Source organism: Pelobates fuscus, chromosome 2, assembly GCF_036172605.1.
Source record: "Pelobates fuscus isolate aPelFus1 chromosome 2, aPelFus1.pri, whole genome shotgun sequence".
Classification (NCBI taxonomy): Eukaryota; Metazoa; Chordata; class Amphibia; order Anura; family Pelobatidae; genus Pelobates; species Pelobates fuscus.
Window position 1 is genome coordinate 217,926,538 of NC_086318.1, and position 26,401 is coordinate 217,952,938.

At 43.8% G+C, this 26,401-nt stretch overlaps 1 protein-coding gene across 1 annotated transcript in view; it reads left to right on the plus strand.

Moving 5' to 3' along the window:
* The window catches only part of HDDC2 (HD domain containing 2), a 55,239-nt gene extending 31,038 nt beyond the window's left edge, over nt 1-24,201 (plus strand). The window contains exons 5-6 of the mRNA XM_063443180.1: nt 17,041-17,179; nt 24,066-24,201. Coding sequence (XP_063299250.1) covers nt 17,041-17,179; nt 24,066-24,163 — 237 coding nt within the window. The 3' untranslated portion in view covers nt 24,164-24,201. The remainder of the gene's footprint in view (nt 1-17,040; nt 17,180-24,065) is intronic.
* The last annotated feature ends 2,200 nt before the right edge of the window (nt 24,202-26,401 follow it).

Genomic DNA, 26,401 nt, shown 5'->3' on the forward strand with positions numbered 1-26,401 from the left:
CATACTCTCAAACGGTGCAGACCAATGCAGGAATCTGTGGATGGATAAAAAAGAATCACATGCAGCAAACATGAATCCCAGGGCAAGAATTAGACAGCTACAATTATTTCATGCCTTTTGGTGGTTTGTACAGTGATGCCATCATCTCATTGGCTGCAAGATTGCATGGACAGATGATTTGATTTTGGATAATTAAATATTTAAGGAAAGTAGGCAGATGGAAAGAGCACCAAATCTAACCAGATTAATATTTAGCATCTGAGGGAAAGTAGTGACTTGGTTTCACCAAAAAAGTATACAAATTTATAGAGCACACAAAAATATATCTAATTGTCGACAGCAAATATCTAAAGGTCTTGTAAAATCTGTGATGGTTTGCTCACTAAGTAAAGTATGATTGTTTATCATGCAACAGAAAATAATTATGACACTCTGCAATAAAACGTGGTTTGTTTCTTTGCTTGATGACTCAGAGCTGCTGCGCTGGCACTGGGGTCTTCATGGTCCTCATGAACAATAAATGTGACAGAATCTGACAGTGTGATAGCAGGTTTGCTACCTGTGTTTTCACTTGATAAAACAAGTATCTGGAGAGTTTGTGAATGTGAGCTAGTATTCCTTTCCATACATGGAATACTGCAACAAAGGAGGCTAATTCTAGCATTGAGAAGAATAGTAAGCTTATTATTTTTTCTATTCCTTTTCTGGATTAAAACCAAGGATATTTCAGTAATAGGGTGCAATTTTGAACAGATACCAGTTTCTCACATTTTTATCCTTTGGAATTTACTTTAACTGAGGTTGATTCTCTAGTTCAGGCGTCCGCAACCTATGGCACGTGTGCCATGCATGGCACTCGAGGTGCCTTTGCATAGCACTCAAGGCTGCCAGAGCAAATGGCATAGTGGGACTTCAGATATCTGCTAGTGCAGCCCGAGCGATGATTGCAGTTGGTAAGGGACAATCTTCAATGTACACATTGCAGCACTTAGAGGAAAGGATCTAAGATCACTTCCTTCCCACACTTGTGCACGGGAATCTGAACTAGAGTAGAGCAGCCAGCAGCAGCTATCACAGCTCCTGCCCTTGATCTGTACCAGGCCAGCCCAGTCCCCACCGGACCCCAGGAAAGCCACCCACACTGCTGATTGTACACAGAGCTGCAGAAGAAGCCTCCCCCTCATACAAATAATGCATATAGCCCACACACAAACACACACCGTTCCCACAAACACAACATCACTGACAATCCACATACATGCACACAACCTCACAAGCAGCCACTTTCATGCAAATCCACAAGCAGCCCACCATACACAGCCCACATTCAAAGGCGTTATTATTATTATTATTATGATATTTATAGAGCGCCGTAAAATTCCGCAGCGCTTTACAATGGGTGGACGAACAGACATGTAGTTGTAACCAGACAAGTTGGACACACAGGAACAGAGGGGTTGAGGTAAAATGACACAAAAAGGTAAGGATAGTATTAGACTAGTGACAGTTGCAATACCACAAACTACTCATAAACATACAATATAACCGCCCACATAAGCACAAATACAATTACAAAGCAACTGTAGCACCCATAAATAACACAAGCATAATACTGCAACATACACACCCCAATTTAAAAAACAAAATAGGACCGGCACACCGACTTCAAGATTTTGGCGCAGTGCTATTAAAAGGTTGCCTACCCCTGCTCTAGTTAATTGATTATAGGGACACTCCAGGCAACTAAACAAGTTACGCCTAAATTAATGCAAATAAACTAAAATGCCAATGGTTAGTTTCTCTTCTTTCCATTCTGTGTAGATTTCCTGCAGTGCTGTAACATGTTTTTCTGTTTTAGCAGTGTAACTCAATCTTAGCCACCCCGTCTCACAATTTAACATATTCACAGTGTCTGAAAGAAACATACCTTTTGCAGTAAGTTCTAGTGTCTGAATGCTGTATTTGTAGTGTAACTTAAACTGAGTACTTCTTGGCCAGACATTGTGGGTGTGTCATTACTAATTCTCTGTCACGTATTCATCCACACATACAAATGTGGTTAAAGGGACACTATAGTCACCATAACAACTACAGCTTATTGAATTTGTTCTGATTAGTAGAATCATTACCTTCAGGCTTTTTGCTGTAAACACTGTCTTTTATGTGTTTACATTACAGCCTAGGGATACCTCCCTTGGCCACTCCTCAGATGGCTGCTAGAGATCCTCCCTGGGTCATGGCTGCCTAAAATGCATCCAGACATTTAGTGTCTCCTCCCTCTGCATGCAGACATTGAACTTTCCTCATAGAGATGCATTGATTCAATTCATCTCTATGTGGAGATTGGCCAGGGCTGTGTTTGAACTGTGCTGGCTCTGCTCCTGTTCTGCCTCCTTGACAGTCTTAGCCAATCCTATGGGGAAGCATTGTGATTGGATCAGGCTACCACTTCTGATGATGTCAGCAGGCAGTGGGCAGGCCAAAAGGAAACGGGGACAAAGCCTGCAGCTTCAAGCTTGAATACAAGTAAGATTTTACTATATTTAGGTAGGCATGAGGGGACCAGGGGGGCTTGATGGTTTGTGTTCCTGACCCTATAGTGCTCCTTTAATGGCATTTACCGTCCTGACCGGAAAAGTTGTGCCGAGCAACATTACGGTCATGACAGGAAAAGTTGTGCCGAGCAGCAATCATGCACATGGAAACCTGGTAATTGCTTTTGGGGTCAAAGGCCGGTTACGGCCAATCTGATCCACAGGAGGGTTTGTGCTGAGCAGCAATCATGCACATGGAAACCTGGTAATTGCTTTTGGGGTCAAAGGGTCAAAGGCTGGTTACGGCCAATCTGATCCACGGGGGGGGGGGTCGTGGTTTCATCCTGATGGTAATCCTAGTGTGCGTTCGTGATCTTGATTTTCTGGTATTTTACTTTGCCTTCATTTTGACTTAGGGTAATATATTCTAAATTAGTGAATATCTATGGTTCAAGGTTACACTCACACACGTTAGTTGATTGTAGGCATATCAAAAGGTATGATGATGATATCAGAATAGTATGAACTGCTCAGACTTCAAACCAAAGGGCATGTGGGAACAAAAATAAATACAACAATAAGTGCAGACTTAAAAGGCCAATAATAGCGCTAGTTTAGATAACACTTACACACTGGAGGTGTAGTTCAGGCATATAGTGGTCTCAAAAGGTAGTTGATCCAAGAATTGAAGGTGACTTCTTGATAATAATATAAGTAAATGTATTAGGTATAACAAAGAAATAATCAAAATAGAAATAAAATTAAAATAAAACATAAATGAATTAGATTTAAATAAAAGTCCCACAGGGGCCCAACCCTACGCGTTTCGTCCGGTGGTGTGTAAGTGTTATCTAAACTAGCGCTATTATTGGTCTTTTAAGTCTGCACTTATTGTTGTATTTATTTTTGTTCCCACATGCCCTTTGGTTTGAAGTCTGAGGAGTTCATACTATTCTGATATCATCATCATACCTTTTGATATGCCTACAATCAACTAACGTGTGTGAGTGTAACCTTGAACCATAGATATTCACTAATTTAGAATATATTACCCTATGAGTTGTCTTTATTCTTCCCTTTGTAGATATCTATTTTGTATGTATTTTCTTGAACCATAGATATTCACTAATTTAGAATATATTACCCTATGAGTTGTCTTTATTCTTCCCTTTGTAGATATCTATTTTGTATGTATTTTCTGTGAGGACTGGGAGGAGTCCTTTATTCTCTACACTGTGGGAGTTACATTTAGGTAAAACTATCCTATATATTTTATTCACCAAGTGGTGTATAGAGTTTTCCATTTTTAAGGGTATACATATTTGTTTTGTTTTGCTTCATTTTGACTTCCCTGAATTCTGGTATCCTTGATGGCTTTTGGCTTTCCCTCATCCTTGTGTCTGATTCTGTGTTCCTGACCTCGGCAAGTATTTTGACTATTCTTGGATACGTTAAGTCCGGCCATTCTAAGGTCCGGTTATACGTTATCCTTAGTCCTTGGTGTGACACAGTTCTGCATGCTGGATCAACTTGTAATCCTGATATTCTCATTGAGAATCACTAGAGCCTTGCCATTGGTGGACAGACATTGTGGGCGTATCATTATTGATTCTCATAGAGAATCACTGCAGCATGACCATTGGTGGACAGTCGGACTGAAATACAGAAAGCAGGGAGATGTGGCATGAAATTAGAGGAGAAGCAGACAATCTGATCATAGTAAAGATTCAAAGAGGCACAGTACTTCTAAAGCTCATTTTTACACTATTTAGGGAATAAAGTATTTAGTGACAATAGGTTTACTGTGGGGGAGGAGGGTTGGAATGGAGTCAGAATATGCATGTTTTTGCCTATACAGTTCATTGAACCTATTTTGACTGAGTGCTATTATAGCACGTGAAATAGATATGGGAAATCGGCACTCCAATAACTAGGCCTGGGTTTAAAAACATGTAGGTTTCTTAAATATAAACAAATCCGTGAGAAAGCCACAACTCCAGTGGCAAAAATAAAATAAAACTGTATAGACAACATCTAATTGACAATGTTTCTTTATAATGCAGAGCAGGCTATTTCCAAAGCCAGTCCGTGACCAGCAATATGTACCAAATTTCTCTCCGTGCACATCTTACATAGTTACATAGCTGAAAAGAGACTTGCGTCCATCAAGTTCAGCCTTCCTCACATTTGTTTTTGCTGTTGATCCAAAAGAAGGCAAAAAACCTAGTCTGGGGGCGGGGCCTGACTGCCGAGCTAAGCAGACGTGCTTACAAAGAGCTCTGGCATAAAGGAGCCTAAATTCAGCTATAACTTACTAAAATCGTGAAAATTGCAGCTTTGCATAACTGTGGATTGTTGCTGAATCAAGTGGGAGCTCGTGGGTACCAGCTCCGTGATTTTTTTATCAAGATATCCCACACCTCACAAATGCGGCCTAAAGCAGACGGAGGCCTAAGGGACGGGGGAGACGGCCGATCTTCCGACCTGGGGGCCTCTCAGAGCAACAACTCTCCTGGCTCCCCGCATTCCCCCCCCTGGACCGGTGGGGCTTATCCCGGTCCCCTCTGGGGAAGTCCAGATACCTACAGCAGGAGTCTCCTGTCGGAGCAAAGTTTACAGGCTGAACCCAAAATGGCTGCTGAGCCACAACCTCCGCAATCTCGAGGGGAACAAGAGATCCAGACATGGAAAGAGCGTTTTGAGATGTGGTTCGATCTTATATGCCAGGAATTCTGGAGGCGCTTGGAGCACAGAGCTACCCTTCGAGACTCACCTGCTACACCCGCAGTGACAGACGAAGCGACAGCCCATAGATCCGGTGCCGGGTCGCGACCCAATATGGCGGAAAGTTCACCCTGCCATCAGCCCCATCGGCAGAATCTTCAGACGCCAAAGTGTACAGCAGCCCGACCATACCTGAACTCTGCCAGGCCGTCTCATCCCCGCTTCCCTAGGCGACGCTCTGGAGGAAGGCAAGTCTACACCCGCAAGCCGCTCCCCCGGATGGTGCATTCCAGGCAACAAAGCTCACGAGCACGAAGAACGACCGGAGGCCCGGAGCAGACTAGAGAGCTCAGCTGCTTGTATACCGGCGAGGTGCAGCAACACACAGGCGCTGGTGGCAACCCCAAATACTAAAAGGAGGACTCGGGTTTCCCAGCGATAACAGCCTGCAAATAACGGGCATCGGCTTAGCAGACTTACACACAGATCTAGTCATGGCAAACTGTATTTTGGTAGCGAAAGGCAAGATTTTACTAGCTCACTGTTACTCCCATTTTACCAGATTTTCTGTAGTAGCCATCTTGTGGACATTATTTACCTAATAGTACCAGCACGTTATTATTTTGACCTCCATCTATTTAACATATATTTCAGGTGGCACAGCGGCACTACATTATCTTTAGCTCCAGTAGGAATCTTTAATTTCGTTTTGTGATGTTATTTTTTTAAATTTTATTTTTAAAGTCAATCATACGCTCTGCCCAAAGAATATAATAATTGAATACCATGCACTACCATGTAAAGTATGTATCCTAGGCTGAACCTATCTGCCTCCTCCAGCTAACATGATATGATGCCTTAACCATGTTTATTATATTGGCTGTGAAACAGGGCTCCAACTCTGCAATGCCATGTGCTAGTTAATCACTATGTATGTAGCCATGTAGCCTGCTATCCCATGACAACTGTTCAACGTAAGCATACTGTAATAATACAGCTAGAGTGGGCCATGCAGGCTCCCTGCCCGGGCGGCATTTCGCTGAGGTCACACCAGCCTATTTAACTGACATCCTCCCTACTGCTGTGGGTGCATTCGGGCTGAGATGGGCATGACAGTGCAACCATAATTTTACACCCTGTTAGTCTCCCACGCGCCCACACCGACCACGGTGCCCAGCGGCTACCCTACTGAAAAATGAACCACGGTTTAGCATGTTACTTTCTCTTTATCTTTATTTTAGCATAATCGACTACGTTAATGTCAATCTATATAGTATGTCTCAAGCAACCCTACAATTTTCCTGTTAAGCAACATTATATGCATTAATATGTTTACATTTAAAAATGTGCAGTTCTAATATGGCCATCTCCCTGCAGCTCCGGTCCATAGTGAAATGTAAGCCCACGAGAAGCCGATTCAGACCAATTAAGAGACAGGAAAATGCAGGCAGCTTGGTAGGGTATTAGACCACCTAACTCAGCGCTTACAATTATCTATGACGAAAACACGACCTAACGGATTACCAGTTAAGCTCATATGCCCTGTTAGATCACAAAGCGATGCTACTTTATTAACCAGCCGGACAGAGCAATGTCTCTTGTCCTTCAGAGACCGGCGACCTATGTAGGTACAGCATACCATATCTATCACTAGCCCAGCAGGTCCTACACAAGTAAGACCCACGATCACTCTACTGTCACAGAAAACTAGACATGCAACATAATGCTTTGTTTATACCATATGCACGAAAAGTTAACCCTGTTTATTCCCGTATTACTTGTAAACCAGCTCAGTTACAATCTTATACATGTCTGAGGGAAACTACTGATTGTTTAACCCCTTAAGGACCAAACTTCTGGAATAAAAGGGAATCATGACATGTCACACATGTCATGTGTCCTTAAGGGGTTAATCTCTATGCATGACCTTACTTAACTAGTGCTTATCTCACGTACTCAATTGTTCTCACCTGTTTAATTTACTTTTATTATTAACCTAAAAAATGTGCCTGACTATCGTTTACCACAACCTGTACAGCAAATGTTTACTACCATACTTTGATGTCGCTGTTGTGGCGCACCAAAGCTTACTGTTACTTTTGTGCACAACAAAAATAAAGAATTAAAAAAAAAAAGTGCAGTTCTATCATATGCCACAGTCCTATGCCTCTTGAAAAATCTGTATTTACTGTCGTGGCACGGCAAACTTGTCTGTCTAATTTCTGCACAACAAAAATAAAGAGTAAAAAAAAAAAAAATAGTCTGAAGGGCTTCCAATTTTGACACAAACTAGGAAAAAATTACTTCTCGACCCCAAAATAGCAGTCAGATGTCCCCTTGGATCAAGCAGCTATTACCCCACTAATTAGAAATGATATCGCTGTATGTTATGTTTTTGCAAGTATTTCTCCAATTACAGTTTAAACATCTGTATAAGGCAAAATTTATTTGCCTTAAATGAAATCTCCTTTCTTCCAGCCTAAATGTGTGACCCCGTGTCCTATGTATAGCCCTGTTTATGAATAGATTTCCAGATAAAGGTTTGTACTGGCCTCTCTAATTGATATAACTAGTATGGAAGATGAATTCCACTTCTATCTATAGCAAAGAAGAGGGGGATGGAAAAAAGGTATGATTCTTATCTGGGGGATGGCTCCAGGAGACTTCTGGCCCCATATCAAATCATACCTTTTAACAATTCAAATGGATCAAGAGGGACACCTTAATTTTAGGGTTGTTAGTGGACTTGTGGTCGGGGCAAGGCTGTTCTGTGACATTTCAGGCAACTTACTAATAACAGTTTATGCAACTAAAATATAATTCAGAACAAGAATACTAAAGAAATCTAATTTACTTAGGCTGATAATATGGTGAGTATTATTTCTGTGAAGCTCTCTTATATGCTTAGAGGTATCAATAATAGAGAAAAGAGAGACATCAGACTAGAAAAGAGACAAAGATTTGGGTCCCTCCTAAATAGTTGGGAAGTATGTCAACTACTACTGGCTATTGTGGTTGTGGTGTCTATACTGAACGGTCAAATATAAATATATGAAAATAAAATATATTTTAGATAAATAGGATGGGTCTGCTGACCTTTATAATGCAGGATGTTTTTGTACCTACTTTGGGTTAACATAATGAATGGAATTAAAATGTTTTTAGATTTTATCATTTTATACAGAGAACCCACTTCAACTATTTAACTTCTTCCCGACCGCGGACGTATTGGGTGCATCCAACAAAAAACGGTCCTTAAGGAATTAGAGCGCTGGAAGCATCGTGCAACACCTTCCGGGTTGCTCCACGTGGCACCCGGCAATATGGCTCCTAAGATGGCGCTGCCTTTCTTAAGGCAGTGCATCATGGGGCTTCTAGGGGTGTCCCTAGCCTGCCTCATCAGAGCTTGCCCCTAAAACAATGTTTATTCTAACTATGATCCCCATCATGTCTGATCAGGTCAATATTAGTAAATATTGACTCTGATCAGTATGGATCTCACTCCCTCTCTTCATTTGTGTTTTAGTGAGAGAGGGAGAGAGATCTGTGTTTTCGGTACAGAGATTTAGGTAGTTTTAGGTAAGGATTTGTAAAATTGTGAGACCCAAAGGCTCTTTTCAGAGCCATTAACCCTATCTTGCCAGTGATCACTATAATTACTGGCTCTTGCACATGAGCACTTTTTTGCTGTCTGTGCATTTTTATAGGGGTTAATTTTTTTAAATGTTTTTATTTATTTTTGTGAGACCCAAAAGCTATTTTAAGAGCTATTAATCCCTATCCTGCCAGTGATCACTGTATAAATCACCGGCTCTTGCACAGCAGCACTTATTTTGCTGTTTGTGCATTATTTTTAGGGGTTGATTTTTTCAGGGTTTTTTTTTGTGACAGATCACTAAGTAAAGTAATTGTGATCAGGTCACAGAGGTCGTAGAGCGCTGAGGAGGCGTATGCCATCCTTGCGTTAGAGTCTGACGTGTCTAAGTCTGACTTCGAGCCTGTTTTTGACCCTGTCAGATGCTCAGATATATCACTAGATACAGTGTCTGCTGCTAGTGATGTATCTGTGGCTGCTAGTCCCCCTGCCAGGAGATGTGCTGCTCCAGCTGGCAGTACTGCTGAGGAGTGGGTAGTGCCTCATCGCCAGAGGCCAGATATCCCACCCTTCACTGCAACTCCTTGCATCAATGTGGATGTCGCAGGATTTAGCCCTCAGCAGTATATGGTGGTGTTTCGCCCAAACGCATTTATATGCCCATACGTTCTGTGCTGCAAAGCCGGAGTATTTTTTGGCAAAGCAGCAATGGGCCCCCATTGATGTGCCAGAATTAAAAAAAATTCTGGGCATTGACTATGCTGATAGGCATCATAAAGAAGCCCTCGATCTGCTCCTACTGGAGCAGTAGCCCCATCTGCTCTGCCCCCATTTACTCCCAGTGTATGTCAAGATGGACCCAGTTTGCTGCCAGGTTTGCAGAGGCTTATACACCTGGAAGGAATATATGCGTGGATGATACCCTGATGAAGTATAAGGGAAGGCTGGGATTCAAGCAGTATATTCCTTCCAAGCGCTCCAGGTTTGGTGTAAAGGTGTATAAGCTCTGTAATAGCGAGACTGGGTATACTCAGGCCTTCCAGGTGTATGAGGGAAAGGATACCCACCTTGACCCTCCAGTTTGCCCAGAACATATGGGAACCAGTGGCAAGATTGTCTGGGATCTGATATTACCCCTGATGAATAAAGGGTACCACTTGTATACAGACAATTTTTATACAAGTGTCCCTTTGTTCAAGCTACTGTATTGTTTTGATACAGTAGCTTACGGTACAATAAAAAAAGAACCGCGCAGGTTTCCCAGGACAACTTGCATGCACCCAGCTACGAAGGGGGGAGACCTCAGCTCTGCGCCAAGTGGAGCTGTTGGCAGTTAAGTACAGAGACAAGAAGGATGTGTACCTTCTTACCACCATCCACACTGAGAGGACTGTGTGTGTGGCAGAGCTGAGAGCACAAGGAAGCCAGTGTGCATCAAGGCCTATAACCGGCATATGGGTGGGGTTGATCTGGCAGATCAGCTGCTGCAGCCCTACCTAATTATACAGAAGACAAGGGCCTAGTACAAAAAGGTTGCAATCCACTTAAATGACCACTATAGGCACCCAGACCACTAATGAAGTGGTCTGGGTGCCAGGTCCAGCTAGGGTTAACCCTTTTTTATATAAACATAGCAGTTTCAGAGAAACTGCTATGTTTATATTAGGGTTAAGCCAGCCTCTAGTGGCTGTCTCATTGACAGACGCTAGAGGGCTTGCGTGCTTCTCACTGTGAAAATCACAGTGAGAAGACGCAAGCGTCCATAGGAAAGCATTGTAAATGCTTTCCTATGAGACCGGCTGAATGCGCGCACGACTCCTGCCGCGCATGCGCATTCGGCCAAGGAGATGGAGAGCAGGAGTAGAGCTCCCCGCCCAGCGCTGGAAAAATAGGTACGTTTAACCCCTTCCACTCCATCCAGCCCGGCGGGAGGGGGTCCCTGAGGGTGGGTGCACCCTCAGGGCACTATAGTGCCAGGAAAACAAGTATGTAAGTGAAATGTATTCCATACAAATAAAATCACATTTGTTATAAAAATAGATATAATTTATTGTGACAAATAAAATAATAATAATATTAGGCAGCATGCATGATAATAATCAGTGAATATTTAGTATAACATAAGTATGCAATACAATGGAATGGCTAAACATGTTCCAATGGCTAACAGCATCAACTGTCAAGACTTACAATATTTATGAGGGTACTTCACAGGCAGAAAGCTAAACTTCACACAGCCCAGCGAAAAGCCATAAAACCTTGGCTAACAGTTCAACTGAGTAACCCTTTCAATGCTGGCTAGATCCTCCTAAGCATATAATATCCTATTCTCATGGAATTTTCAATTAGAATATCATTTAAACCAGCTTATTAATCATTTCCTGGAACCATCCAATAAGAATAATCTACCAGATTCTATAAGCCGAATTTTAATTTGCCTAAAAAGATCTTATCTTATTTAGAGCAAATCAATACACCTGGATAAAAACAGCGGTATGCTAACACGTGATAATATCACATCTATATTTAATTATTCTTAATTCCACCTGCAGAATGGAATGTTTATAACTATATATTCTTTAGTTAACTTTTCTAAATATTGAAATCTGACCGTCATTTATCCAGTCATATATCATGCTATTAGAGTTTTAATTAATTTAGATTAATTAAATAAAACCAGCATAATTACCAGTTAAGTAGATATTCTCATCAGATGAGTTAGGTAGTCCCAGGAACTTGAATGCGTGTATGATTGGTTGTATGGAGGTATGTAAGTAATAGTAAAAAGTAAGTGTCGCCTCACTATACCTTCCTATCCAGGAAAGAGTTAACTTTTCCTGATGATGATTGTGACATAATTTGGCTTATCTAAAATGACTACCATAACTTAAATTTGCTGTCAGTTCAAAGTGTTTGCCTCAGTCTTTGTGGCAACGACTTTGATCGTAATTTCTAAAATTGACATGTCTAAACTTAATTTCACCCCTTACTTACAATGGGACCTTGTATAATTTAGAAAGTAAAATTAATTACTTAGTCTTCTCTGTCACTAATGTCTGTGTTTAGAATTATTTCTATTCCATTAACATTTAAACAGAGCATTCCATCCCTTTCTTCATTGCTTATCACTTGGCTTGTTTATATAATGCATTCCTTAGCTCAGAAAGCAAGAAGAAATTATGTGTCTTTGTCTTGCCTGAAGATAGCAAAATGGAGTCTGCTCTGTTCTGAGTGACTCTGACAATATACACTTTTAATTTCTATTTTAGCACAAAATGTCTGCCGATATAAATATCCTGACACTATAGTGGTCCTTTAATGCAGATTGCAACCCACAACGCTTTTTTGTTGTTCAGAAAAGCAAACCCCAGATCATTTCGAGGATTCTGTACCGTGATGCACCTGCTCCACGGGCGGTGATGGGAGAGACCGAGAAGGGGCTACACAATTTATTTTTAAAATCCCCCCTTACTGCGACAAAGCAGAATCCCCAAAAAAGATGCAGAGTCTGTTTTAAGAGGGGGCAGAGAAAATATATTACTGTCCTGATTGCCCTGAGCAGCCTGGACTCTGCATTGGGGATGCTTCAAACGATACCACACACTGGTCCATTTTTTATTTTATTTTTTACTTTTTAACATTTGTCGTTCAGTGTTTTTGTATTTTGGTTACGTTTACCCTATGTATGGGGGGTATGGGTGTACTCAGGAGGCCTCGCAGAAAACAACCTGGAGTGTTTTCTTGCAATAACCAAAACAGGCTCTCCTAAATCAGTCAAAAAGCAATGTGTGTGTAAAAATAAAAATTGAAAAATGACCACCACACATGTTCTCCAATTTTTTACTAAAATGCTTGCGTCAAAGGCAACAAAACACTCCATATACAATACCGTGGGCGGTCAACTTTTTAAATATATGCACGCTCATGGCAAGAAAATAAATTGGGATGTGTAAAGATGCCCCCAAAAAGAAGATATGTCAAATTTGAAAAACACATGTTAGAAGTTTGGCATTGCACTCCCCAAACAACCCAACCCAACAAGCCTATGCAAATGTGGAATCACTGTACTCAGGAGATGTTGCTGAACACATATTGGGGTGTTCTTTGGCAGTAAAACCTAACAGGACCTGAGCGCATTCATGCCTAAAGTAGAATGTGTGTGAAAAATAACCCCCAAAAAGTACTACCCAAAAGTTTGACAAAGACTGGTGGTAGAATTAGTGCTTGGAAAGTGTTAAAATACCACAATTTGAAATACCCTAGGGCAGGCATAGGCATCCTTTGGCACTCCAGATGCTTTTGGACTACACCTCTCATGTTGCTTTTCCAGCACTATGGGTGTCCGAGCATTATGGGGGATGTAGTCCAAAACATCTGTAGTGCCGAAGGCTGCCTATCCATGCCCTAGGGTGTCTACTTTTCAAAAATATATGGTTTGATGGGGGGTAAATTACATTGGCTGGCTTCAAAAATGTCCCTAATGGGACATGTGTGCATGAGGACCAGCTGTGAAAATTCCAAGTTGGAAAACAGGAATGCGCAACCTTCAAATAAGGTTTTTTAGCCCACAGAGAACCTGACACACCTGTACATGGGTGGTATCACTGTACTCAGGAGATGTTGCTGAATACACATTGGGTTGCTCTTTGGCAGTAACCCTTAAAGTTATCAGTACATGTGTTCTTGAATTGCTATGTGTGTCAAAAAAAAAATCACCTATTATTATTTTTTGCTAAATTTGGCATAGATTGGTGGTAAAATGGTTACATGAAAAGAGTCAAAATACCCAATAATAAGTTATTACCTTAGGTTGTCTTCTTTTAAAAAATATATATACATGTGAAAGGGTATTCAGGGATTCCTGACAGCTATCACTGTTACAATTTTTTACAATTTTTTTGGGAAATAGCAAAGTGCTACTTAGAGCCCTATAACTTTCCAAAAAAAGCTAAGAACGTGTTAACATTGGGTATTTCTAAACTCAGGACAAAATTTAGAAAGTATATTTATCACGGGTGGTTTTTGGCGTTGTAGATGTGTAACAAATTTTGGGGGTCAGAGTTAGAAAAAGTGTTTGTTTGTTTTTTCCATCATATTTTAATAAAAACATTTATAGTAAATTATGATATGATGAAAATAATGGTATCTTTAGAAAGATCATTTAATGGTGAAAAAAATAATATATAATATGTGTGGGTACAGTAAATGAGTAAGAGGAAAATTACAGCTAAATACAAACACTGCAGAATGTAAAAAGAGCCCTGGTCCTTAACGGTAAGACAATTGAAAAATGGTCTGGTCACTAAGGGGTTAAAGGGACACTCCACTGCTCAAATGGTGGAAAAAGAAATTCACTGTTAAGAATATATTCACGAGGAAATAATCAGAGGCTTTTCATTGAATTGGAGCTCTTCTACAGGCCCTGCACCGTTGTGTGTGCACGTGCATGTGTGCACATCTTGTCTGGAGGAGCTGGGCGAACTGATCTGAGGGCTGTGGGGTAGGAGGCAACTGCACTCAAGTAAAGCGTGCCTGTCACTTCCATTAGCTTAGGGAGGCTCAAAGGTGCTCCATAGCTTATTTATAAAAGTGCAGATTTCACATAGAAAGATACATGTTCATAAACTGGGGTTAAACTAGGATACTAATCATCCATGAAGCACTTTAGCAAGCATCATGATGATATCCTCTCCGTGAAGTCATTATGGTGTCAGACGAATGCCCTGGATACCATCTTACTTTATGGTGTTAAACCATTTTTGAACAGTTTAAAACCAAAGTCCTCTTGATTGTAACCATCCTCTAACTTTTTTTTTTGTATAAATACTTTGTGTGATCGTCTTGTCATATGCACAGTATACAATGTACTTTACATGTGATGTACATTTCTATAAGGGTATCGTTATCGGTGTTACATTCCATTTTCCTTTTAGCAATCTTTTACATTTCAGCTGATCAAGTTGTCAAGACACATCTCATTTTTGGTATTAATCAATAACCTAAAACCAAAAACAGGTTAACCGTGTGTTAAGATATCGCTTACATTGTTTTATTTAGCTATTTGTTTCCCCGCTGCGGCTGTGCTACCCATCCCGTTTATTAGGACGCTGGATCGTCTTTGGGCCTTAGCGTATGCGGTTTTTACGGGCTTTATCTCCTAGTCCCCTCCAGGGGAAGGAAGGAAGGATAGAACAGAAGCATAGAGAAGAGCTAGAAAGAAAGAGATCTAGAGAAGTCATCAGGTCGGTAGGGTGTGGCGTGTCTCGGTATACCGCTCTGCGTTCCTAGTCTGTATAGTTCCCTTACTTGGTTCCGCCCCAGAGAGTGGAGGGAAATGGAAGCTATTCGGTTTCCACCCTGTCTGTTCTGCTGAATGCTTTTGTCTATCTGGCTACCTCACCCAAGCTGTCAGGCTGTCCATGAGGTAGACCTCTTTTATGTTAGTGATGTTAGTGAGTACGGTCTGCACTGAAGGCATATCTACCTTTAGCCACGACTGGGCTAATGCTCTCCTAGCTGCTAACGTTGCCTTGAGGATCAGTTTTTACTCCCTTTTCTTCCAGTCCTCTAGCGGGGTATTCAACAGATATGTCCACGAGTTTAAGTCCGGTGTTCTATGGAAGATCCGAAATAGTATATCACGTATCTCCTTCCAGAAAGTTTGCACCAATGGGCATTCCCACCACATATGGAGGTACGTGCCTCCGAGGCCGCATCCCCTCCAGCATTCATCGGTTGGTGTCTTTTTCATTTGACACAGTTTAACTGGGGTGATATACCACCGGAACATCGTTTTATATGATTGTTCTTGGAGAGATACACATATGGACAAAAAGATATTCGCCTCCCATATTTCCCGCCACTCTATGCCTTCCAGCTCCTCCCCCAGGTCTTTTTCCCAGATTTTTGCGTAGGTTAATGTGCCCCATTCTTCTGTTTCTGAACACATGTATTTCTCAAATAAAGACATTGGCCCTGTAGCTGCTTTTTGTATATGTGGGTGTTTCACATAATCTTTGAGTTGTATGTACCCGATGGAGTGAGGTTGGCTATCTGTTTCAGGTTTTCGAATTTGACTATCGTGTTGTTCTCAAACATATGGCAAATTCTCTGCAATCCCACCCTTTCTAAGTTTGTAAAGTCCCTAGCCGCTAGTCCAGGGGGAATGGTCTGTGTCTCAGCAGTGGGGTTAGTGGCAATGGTGATGACGCTAGTTTGTATTTGTGAGCTGAGGCGTCCCATATTCGAAGGGAGTTTAGGATCACTGTGCAGGTTGCTCATAGGATTGGCCTATTTTCCCTGGGTACCCACATGTGGTTTTGGGGTAGGTCTGCTTCCGTCAAAAGGGACTCTAGATCCACCCATCTCCTCATTGCGTTCCTTTCTAAAACATTTTCTCTCAGAGGCTGGCCAGTTTATAGTTTGAGTGCATTATTAGCTGATGCTATCAGCCTATCACTGGAACAGTGGGAAAGGTTTTAGCATTGGAGCACGAAGAGGAGGTGGATGGTTGCCACCAGACTTTGGGTCTGTTAAATGATTTAACCCCGTAAGGTAAGTTGGTATTCAGGTCCTCTAGACCAGTGTTCCCCAGCCCGGTCCTCATGGACCACAAACAGTCCAGGATTTTATCAGGACCTCCACTGGAATAAAACAGGGAAATGCATAAATCCTGGACTGTTGGTGGTCCATGGCGACTGGGTTGGGGAATACTACTCTAGAAAACATTCAGATTAAGTTGTTATGGTTCCTGAAGTGTCTCTTTAAGTCCAAGAATGCACAGACTCTAGTCCTATCAGTTAAACAATATCTTGAGATCAGAATGTCCATGCCTTCTTCTTTCCCCATGGAAATATTCCTTTTGACAATATCCCTGACTTTATTAAGCATGATATTGTTGAAATGTTGACCTATAAGGAATTCTTTCTGTGGAATATGGAATATAGATAGATACTGCTAGATACTGCTCTAACCTGTGACACTGAAAATGAAAAAAGTTTTCAATATGACAGATTTTGAGTCATATCTGTCTCTGCCTGACCTCAATGTAATTTTGGTATTTTTGCGATCTAGTAATAATAATTTTTTTTTTAATAGTAATAATACAATCTTAACTGTCAAAGAAATAACAATGTAAATATCACAGAAACGCCTTTGTAAATATAACCCTTTTGTTTATATATTCAGGAATACGAGCATCAGTGCAGTGCTGAAGCCACGTTTGTGAAAGAATTAGATCAATGTGAGATGATCCTACAGGCTCTGGAGTATGAGGAACTGGAGAAGAGACCAGGAAGATTGCAGGACTTTTATAACTCAACAGCAGGTCAGTAATGGTTTCCATTCACAGTACATAGGAGAGGGATTTGTCTTGTGAATTGTCATATTATGCACTGATATTTGACCATACATATAGTAATAAAAGTTCCCCATGGTGCTGTGACATTAATTGCTCTACATGAGACAAGTTACCAAATTCCTAAATGTCAAGTTATTTTTTATTTTTTTGTAAAAGAACATCTAATTTTAGATGGTTCTTTATAGTAGATCCTCAAAATGTTTGGATGCCCTGTCCAACTTCAGGTCACTTTGCTTTATTTGCATTTTGCTATATAAGTATTTGTTATAGCAGGAAGAGAGAAAATATTTAAAAAATCATAATAGACATTCCTTTACATGTTCATTATCTCAGTTGACAACAAACAGATGCAAGGAATTCATTTTATAATTCTATTTTGATCTGCACATTTTTTAGCACTTGTCATAGCAAATATGAAATCAAATCCGTGCTATTTACAATATGCTTTTTGAATAGGTTATGGTGCAAGGAAGTGCCCTCTCTCTGCTACATGGCATGCACATGTTATAAAAATCCCCATCTATGCCAACAGGCTCCCTTACTGGTCACAAATACATGCTCACAATACTGTAAATGGAATTGATGGTGCTAAATTACAAAATCAGCTCTATTGAAATTATGAGACTAACATAACTATCTTGGCTACTTTTGTTTTGGTTACACTTCCACTGCACAATCCTGAAATTTTGCAATACATTTTTTTTCCATAATTATGTTTTGTTTAGTTTTTTTAAAGTGCCTTGATCTTATTCATCAAATATACAAGTACACACCTTGTTTAAATGAAAGTTCATTATCATCATCTTTACATTTCTAGCAGAAATTATTTCAAATGTTTATATTTTAATTCTGATCCTCTTCAGAAATTTGGCCTCTTTCCTCACCTGTCGATCATCTCTTGGCATTGACATCACTATCAACAAAAATTTCGGTTAGAAATCTAGACTAAAGTATTGGAGTAACATCCATAACCTTGGAGTCAATCACATGTTCTGATCCAGGAGAAATATTCAGTTCATACCAGCCAAAAAAAGTTTGACTCAAACCAGCTATTAAGGAGAAATAAAGTACATTTATTTCTTGATTAAAACCTTTTGACCGAGACACAGCATGTTTCCCATGCTTTCAGAGGGATTATAAGACATTCTGATGCAGATAAGCTGCCAGTGGAGCAAGCGTAATCACAGTGGAGGATTGCCATGCCTGTAGCAAAGGACTGGGTGTTACAGAAGTTTAATATGAGAATGCCCGCATTTAAAGCGGCACTGTCATGCCGAATCCCGTTTTTTTTTTAACCCGCCTCCACTACATCCAATCGACCCCCTAGTCATCCCCAAATGCCCCTAAGCCCCCCACATTACCTCTTTTTAATACTTTATCTTCTGCCCCGATCTTTATTCAGGGCGCCGCCATCTTTGTGTGGGTAGGTGAAGTCCCTGTGGGACACGTCATCTACCCACACTACACAGACTGTGAGATTCCCGCACATGCCCAGTGAAACACCTGGACATGCGAACGGGAATTTCACCTATTCATTCATTCATCAGACAGACGAATGAATGAATAGAAAAAATCAGATGAACAAACTAACACTGAGTATCAGTGTTAGTTTGTTCGTTCAGTTTATTACAAGGAGGGAGCTACCGGCGTGCAGCTCCCTCCTTGTAATATGTAACTATAGAAGCGGCAGGGAGCAGTGCTCCCCGCCACTTCCTAAGCCCCCCATGTCCCCCCTCACTCTATGGGGGTCAATATGACCCCCATAATAGCACAAGGGAGATTAAAATCTCCCCAATACCCCTACTCGCTATACCGCGAGTAGGGGCATGTCCACTAAACAGTGAGCAGCCTGTGGCTGCTCACTGTAAAAAAAAAAAAAAAATGGTAATAAGGGGGGGGGGGGGGGGGGGGACCTACTGTCCTCCCCCCCGGCCCCCACCCCTGAGCGGTGGGTGGGGGCCCTAATGAAACAATAAGGGGGGGACCTTCTGTCCTCCCCCCCGGCCCCCACCCCTGAGCGGTGGGTGGGGGCCCTAATAAAACAATAAGGGGGGGACCTACTGTCCTCCCCCCCTGGCCCCCACCCCTGCGCGGTGGGTGGGGGCCCTAATAAAACAATAAGGGGGGGGGACCTACTGTCCTCCCCCCCTGGCCCCCACCCCTGAGCGGTGGGTGGGGGCCCTAATAAAACAATAAGGGGGGGGGGACCTACTGTCCTCCCCCCCTGGCCCCCACCCCTGAGCGGTGGGTGGGGGCCCTAATAAAACAATAAGGGGGGGGGGACCTACTGTCCTCCCCCCCTGGCCCCCACCCCTGCGCGGTGGGTGGGGGCCCTAATAAAACAATAAGGGGGGGGACCTACTGTCCTCCCCCCCTGGCCCCCACCCTTGCGCGGTGGGTGGGGGCCCTAAATGACCCCCCCCCCATCAAGGTGACTAGGGGTCCCAAGCCCCTAGTCACCCCCCACCCAAAACATTCTATCCCCTACCTACCCCCCTCACCCTAAAAATAGTGAGGGGGGAATAAAATAACTAACCTGTAAAAAAAATAAAATAAACTTACCATTTGACGTCTTCTTTTTTCTAAATTCTTCTTACTTCAGCCCCCCAAAAGGCCAAATAAAAATCCATAAACCCGTCGCACTTTAAAAAAAAAAAAAAACGAGCGCAAACAAAAATTAATCCATCTTCACCCATGGAGGGCACGCCGCGTACTGAGCTCCGCAGGGCGGGTCAAGGCTTATAAAGCCTTGCCCCGCCCTGCAATTAGGCTTAGAACACAATGATTGGTTGGTTTAAGCCAATCAGAGTGCTCTGTGTCATTTTACACAGCGTGGGAAAATTCAAAAGAACTTTCCCACGCTGTGTAAAATGACAGATCACTGTGATTGGATGGTTTTCAAGCCATCCATTCACAGCGCTCTGTGTCATTTTGCAAGCGTGGGAAAATTCCAAAGAACTTTCCCACGCTTGTAAAATGACACAGAGCAGTGTGATTGGATGGATTTCAAGCCATCCAATCACAGTGCTCTGTGTCATTTTACACAGCGTGGGAAAATTGAACTTTCCCACGCTGTGTAAAATGACACAGAGCACTATGATTGGATGGTTTGAAATCCATCCAATCACAGTGCTCTGTGTCATTTTACAAGCGTGGGAAAGTTCTTTGGAATTTTCCCACGCTGTGTAAAATGACACAGAGCACTCTGATTGGCTTAAACCAACCAATCATTGTGTTCTAAGCCTAATTGCAGGGCGGGGCAAGGCTTTATAAGCCGTGACCCACCCTGCGGAGCTCAGTACGCGGCGTGCCCTCCATGGGTGAAGATGGATTAATTTTTGTTTGCGCTCGTTTTTTTGTTTTTTGTTTTTTTTAAAGTGCGACGGGTTTATGGATTTTTATTTGGCCTTTTGGGGGGCTGAAGTAAGAAGAATTTAGAAAAAAGAAGACGTCAAATGGCAAGTTTAATTTTTTTTTTTTTACAGGTTAGTTATTTTATTCCCCCCTCACTATTTTTAGGGTGAGGGGGGTAGGTAGGGGATAGAATGTTTTGGGTGGGGGGTGACTAGGGGCTTGGGACCCCTAGCCACCTTGATGGGGGGGGGGGGTTCATTTAGGGCCCCCACCCACCGCGCAGGGGTGGGGGCCAGGGGGGGGAGGACAATAGGTCCCCCCCCCTTATTGTTTTATTAGGGCCCCCACCCACCGCTCAGGGGTGGGGGCCGGGGGGGAGGACAATAGGTCCCCCCCCCCTTATTGTTTTTATTAGGGCCCCCACCCACCGCGCAGGGGTGGGGGCCAGGGGGGGGAGGACAATAGGTCCCCCCCCCCCTTATTGTTTTATTAGGGCCCCACCCACCGCTCAGGGGTGGGGGCCGGGGGGGAGGACAGTAGGTCCCCCCCCCCTTATTGTTTTTATTAGGGCCCCCACCCACCGCGCAGGGGTGGGGGCCAGGGGGGGAAGGACAATAGGTCCCCCCCCCCTTATTGTTTTATTAGGGCCCCCACCCACCGCTCAGGGGTGGGGGCCGGGGGGGGAGGACAGTAGGTCCCCCCCCCTTATTGTTTTATTAGGGCCCCCACCCACCGCTCAGGGGTGGGGGCCAGGGGGGGAGGACAGTAGGTCCCCCCCCCCCTTATTGTTTTATTAGGGCCCCCACCCACCGCTCAGGGGTGGGGGCCAGGGGGGGAGGACAGTAGGTCCCCCCCCCTTATTGTTTTATTAGGGCCCCCACCCACCGCGCAGGGGTGGGGGCCAGGGGGGGAGGACAGTAGGTCCCCCCCTTATTGTTTTATTAGGGCCCCCACCCACCGCGCAGGGGTGGGGGCCAGGGGGGGAAGGACAATAGGTCCCCCCCTTATTGTTTTATTAGGGCCCCCACCCACCGCTCAGGGGTGGGGGCCAGGGGGGAGGACAGTAGGTCCCCCCCCTTATTGTTTTATTAGGGCCCCCACCCACCGCTCAGGGGTGGGGGCCAGGGGGGGAGGACAGTAGGTCCCCCCCCCTTATTGTTTTATTAGGGCCCCCACCCACCGCGCAGGGGTGGGGGCCAGGGGGGGAGGACAGTAGGTCCCCCCCCCTTATTGTTTTATTAGGGCCCCCACCCACCGCGCAGTGGTGGGGGCCGGGGGGGAGGACAATAGGTCCCCCCCCCTTATTGTTTTATTAGGGCCCCCACCCACCGCTCAGGGGTGGGGGCCGGGGGGGAGGACAGTAGGTCCCCCCCCCCTTATTGTTTTTATTAGGGCCCCCACCCACCGCGCAGGGGTGGGGGCCAGGGGGGGAAGGACAATAGGTCCCCCCCCCCTTATTGTTTTATTAGGGCCCCCACCCACCGCGCAGGGGTGGGGGCCAGGGGGGGAGGACAGTAGGTCCCCCCCCTTATTGTTTTATTAGGGCCCCCACCCACCGCGCAGGGGTGGGGGCCAGGGGGGGAAGGACAATAGGTCCCCCCCCTTATTGTTTTATTAGGGCCCCCACCCACCGCTCAGGGGTGGGGGCCAGGGGGGGAGGACAGTAGGTCCCCCCCCCTTATTGTTTTATTAGGGCCCCCACCCACCGCTCAGGGGTGGGGGCCAGGGGGGGAGGACAGTAGGTCCCCCCCCCTTATTGTTTTATTAGGGCCCCCACCCACCGCGCAGTGGTGGGGGCCGGGGGGGAGGACAATAGGTCCCCCCCCCCTTATTGTTTTATTAGGGCCCCCACCCACCGCTCAGGGGTGGGGGCCGGGGGGGAGGACAGTAGGTCCCCCCCCCCTTTATTGTTTTTATTAGGGCCCCCACCCACCGCGCAGGGGTGGGGGCCAGGGGGGGAAGGACAATAGGTCCCCCCCCCCTTATTGTTTTATTAGGGCACCCACCCACCGCGCAGGGGTGGGGGCCAGGGGGGGAGGACAGTAGGTCCCCCCCCTTATTGTTTTATTAGGGCCCCCACCCACCGCGCAGGGGTGGGGGCCAGGAGGGAAGACAGTAGCCTCCCCCCCCCCCCCAATCTTTAACCCCCGCGCAGGGGAGGGGGGGTGTTTATTAGTTTTTTTTTTGTTTTTTACAGTGAGCAGCCACTGGCTGCTCACTGCTTACTAGACATGCCCCTACTCGCGGTATAGCGAGTAGGGGCATATTATTTACTAATACTAAGTAATCTTTACTTAGTATTAGTAAAGTTGGCTGAAAGACCAATTCAGGTCTTTCAGCCTTTTAGTAGATAGCTCCCTGATACCGTGGGAATTAGGGAGTTATCTACTAAGCGGCTGCAAGATGCAGCCGCGGCAATGAATAGGATCGGAGTTTCATTCATTAGAATGAAATTCCGATACAAACAAAGTACCGAATTGCATCCTAACACCAATGGAGAAACTCTTCTCATTCTGTTAGGATGCAATTCGGCAGTTTTGCCGGCGTTCTGTCTAAGTGACAGGACGTTCGGCAATACTGACAGGAAGCATTGTGGGAACAGGGAGGAAAGCTAGGGATCATGGGAAAATTGCTCTGACCAGCGGAAATGAAGCACACTTTGCTCCTCCGCTGGTCAGAGCTGGTCAAGCGGAGGAATCCCATAAGACAAAGAGTCCCTACTTTGCCTTATGGTTTTAAAGAAAACTAAAGAAGACAGGAAGAAAAGAAGAACAGATCCTGAGAGAGGGGGAGAAGAGGAAGAGATTGAGGAAAGGTAAGTTCGGCATGACAGTGCCGCTTTAAGCAAGGGGGAGCAGGTAAGTACAACGTTAGAAGCTCCCAGTGCAACAATATACATGTTTTATCACTATAATAAAAAAAATATTTACTGCCTTGGGAGCTACCACAGCTTAAAGGAACACTCTGGGCACCATAACAACTTAATTGAAATGAAGCTGTTATGATGCCTGGAGGCCCCTGGCGCAAACTTATATTTTGGGGTTAAACTGTTTAGGAGAGCGAATCAGTAGCTTCACATTCATAAAAAAAAAGGCGTAGGAGCTACTGATTGGTTTAGAACGTCAGCTGACCACTTTTAGACAATCAGCGATGCCGCTGGCCAGCCTCTCATTATCTAGGATTTCAGTAAACAGAAGGATAGTGGGAGGAACAATCTGGCACTGAAACATAGATTCTGGGGTTAAAACGTTTGTGAACCATTTAACCCCTTAAGGTGACCTCCTGACACCATAACAACGATATTTTGATGTTGTTATGGTGCACAAACTTTAAGGTGAACATGTTGTGACAAGTTCACTTGAGACAAAAGGCTCACCATAGCCTAGAATGCTTTTAAGGTTGTTTACCTGTGTACCACATAGCTTATATTTATCTGATGAATTATTTAAATATTTTATCAAACAAAATATTACAGATCACTTTTATTTTTTCCCCCCAGGAAAATTTAAGCATCCAGAAATTGTTCAGCTTGTTTCGGCCATCTATGAAGAGAGAGACTCCAATATAGCATCACAAAGTACTGGTCCTCCTCCTTAAATTGTTCATGAATAAAAATAAAATATTTATATATTTTATATCTGTATCTCATTTGTAAATCCACAGTACTTTTCACAATAGGCTTTTTTTTTCATAACATTGAACATATTGTGAATATATACATCAGTGTGAGCAATACAGTTTGTTCATATTACCTTTAATATATGCATACTGTTTGAAAATACATGCATGCATACATTTTAACCATCACACAGAACAGTTAAATAATCTAAAGGCTTAAAGAACCACTCCACACTTGAAAAAACACCAAACAAAAAACAGTTTAGTAGATATATCCCCAATGAATATATGCATGCATATTTTTATGTATGTGTTCATTGGAAGTATAGTCTAAAACAGCTAGCAAAAGCTGTAGTTCTTATGACTGCAACCTTTGTAAGCCCTGCTCCTTCTTATTTTTCACCAGAAGTGACTATCACTTCATGGAGAATTGTCCATTCCGAGGCTTTTTTTTATCGTCAATATTTTAGTTTTTGGGTGTTTAGTACGTACTGTCTATGAGCTGCAGAAGATTTTCTGCAAGTGTCCTGTGACATACAGACATATTTATCCGTTTCCCCTTACCATCCCCTGAGTGAAATCGGTGATCCCACATGCCATCTCCCTCACCCCTCAACACACTTCCATCATATTAGCCCCCATCCCCCCCAGTATGCCTTGGCTGTCTTGGACTAAGCTGGCCAAGAGGTTGGTCCTGGTAAGGTAAAATCTTCCAGTGGTATAATGGAGAGTTCGTGGAGGAATTTCATCGTGTCGTTCCCTGGTAGGTAGTTAGGTATACGTTCTTCCCACCTTAAAGTCCACTATTTTAAATGGGTGTCCCCAGGTAAACCGGATCACATTGTGGCGCAGTACATCTGCCATCGGTTTCCAGTCGCGTCTGCGTTGTAAGGTGCCTGGAGAGAGATCTTGGTACAGAGCAATCTTGGTACCTTGATATGTGAACTTGTGATCTCTGTTGTATCGCAAGATGGCTTCCTTGGTGGTATAGTAATGGAAGCGTAGGATAATGTCCCGTGGCGCTTTGTGCTCTGAGTGCTCGGTCTATCACCATTTTTTCTCTTGGGATGTCAGGCAGCAGGTGCTGGAAGTAGTCCTCCATTTTTTGCAGTAGTGGGCCTTCTTTAGGCGTTTATGGTAGACCTCTTATGCGCAAGTTATTGTACCTTGATCGGTTTGATAAATCCTCTATTAGCATTTCCAAGTTTCAGAGCTGCTGTTCAGGGTGGAGTGCTGCACTTCTGAGTTGTGTGCCTTCACTACTGTTTCAGCTCTGTGTTCTAGGTCAGCATTGCGCTTCCCCAGGGCCTGAATCTCGGCCTTGACTTCCTGAGATTTGCGAGCAATTTCGTCTGCTAGGTAAGATCTCCCCTCGATAGCATGGAGAGTATTTGTGTAGTATCTCCAGGTTATAAGTCCATCATGTCATTCTCTGCCGTGGAAGCTGGAGACCCTGAACGCTGGCGGCCATCTTGCGTGGCCTGTGAGGATTGGGATGCCGCGAACATGTCGGCAACATTTTGGGAGAAATCCTGCTGCCCTCCTCGTTTCTTACGACGTGGCTTAGGTAGGACATTGATAGATGCAACTGTTGTGTTTATGAGCTGTGATGCTGTTTGCAGGTGCTTGATTGCCCGCGGATGCACGGGAGCCCTCAAGCTTTGCGGCCATCAAGGTTGCAATCTCTAGATCCTATGTTTTATATTCAGAAATCATTGTAGTACAGTGATGTATATTAGAGCTGTTCTCCAAAGCCATATTGTTCCTAGGTAATTCAGAACAGGTTGTGGGTGTGATGAGAACAAAGTATAAAAAAAAAACAAATTTGCAGCCATTTTCAAATCGTGGTTTTGTACATGCTCAGTAGCTATTTTCTGCCTTGCTAACATACTTGAAACTGTATCATTGCTCAAGTGTTTAACAGATTTCTGGATGATTTCTCATTGGGATGGAATGTGAAATGTCCAATGCACCCCCTGATGAAAAATACATTGTATTAATATTAAAAATAGATCTTGGAATGGCGGGGCTGGGCCGCCGGGCCGACCAGACGCCATCTACATGGGCTCCAGCACTAATCGGAGCAAAAAAGCCCAAAATACCGATCCGGAAGACCCAAACGCCTGGTATCGTGACAGTAGAGGAAGGGAAACGACCCCAGCTATCTTTGGATGCCGACAAGACAACATACCGCACACAGGGTGAGCTAGAGAGGCC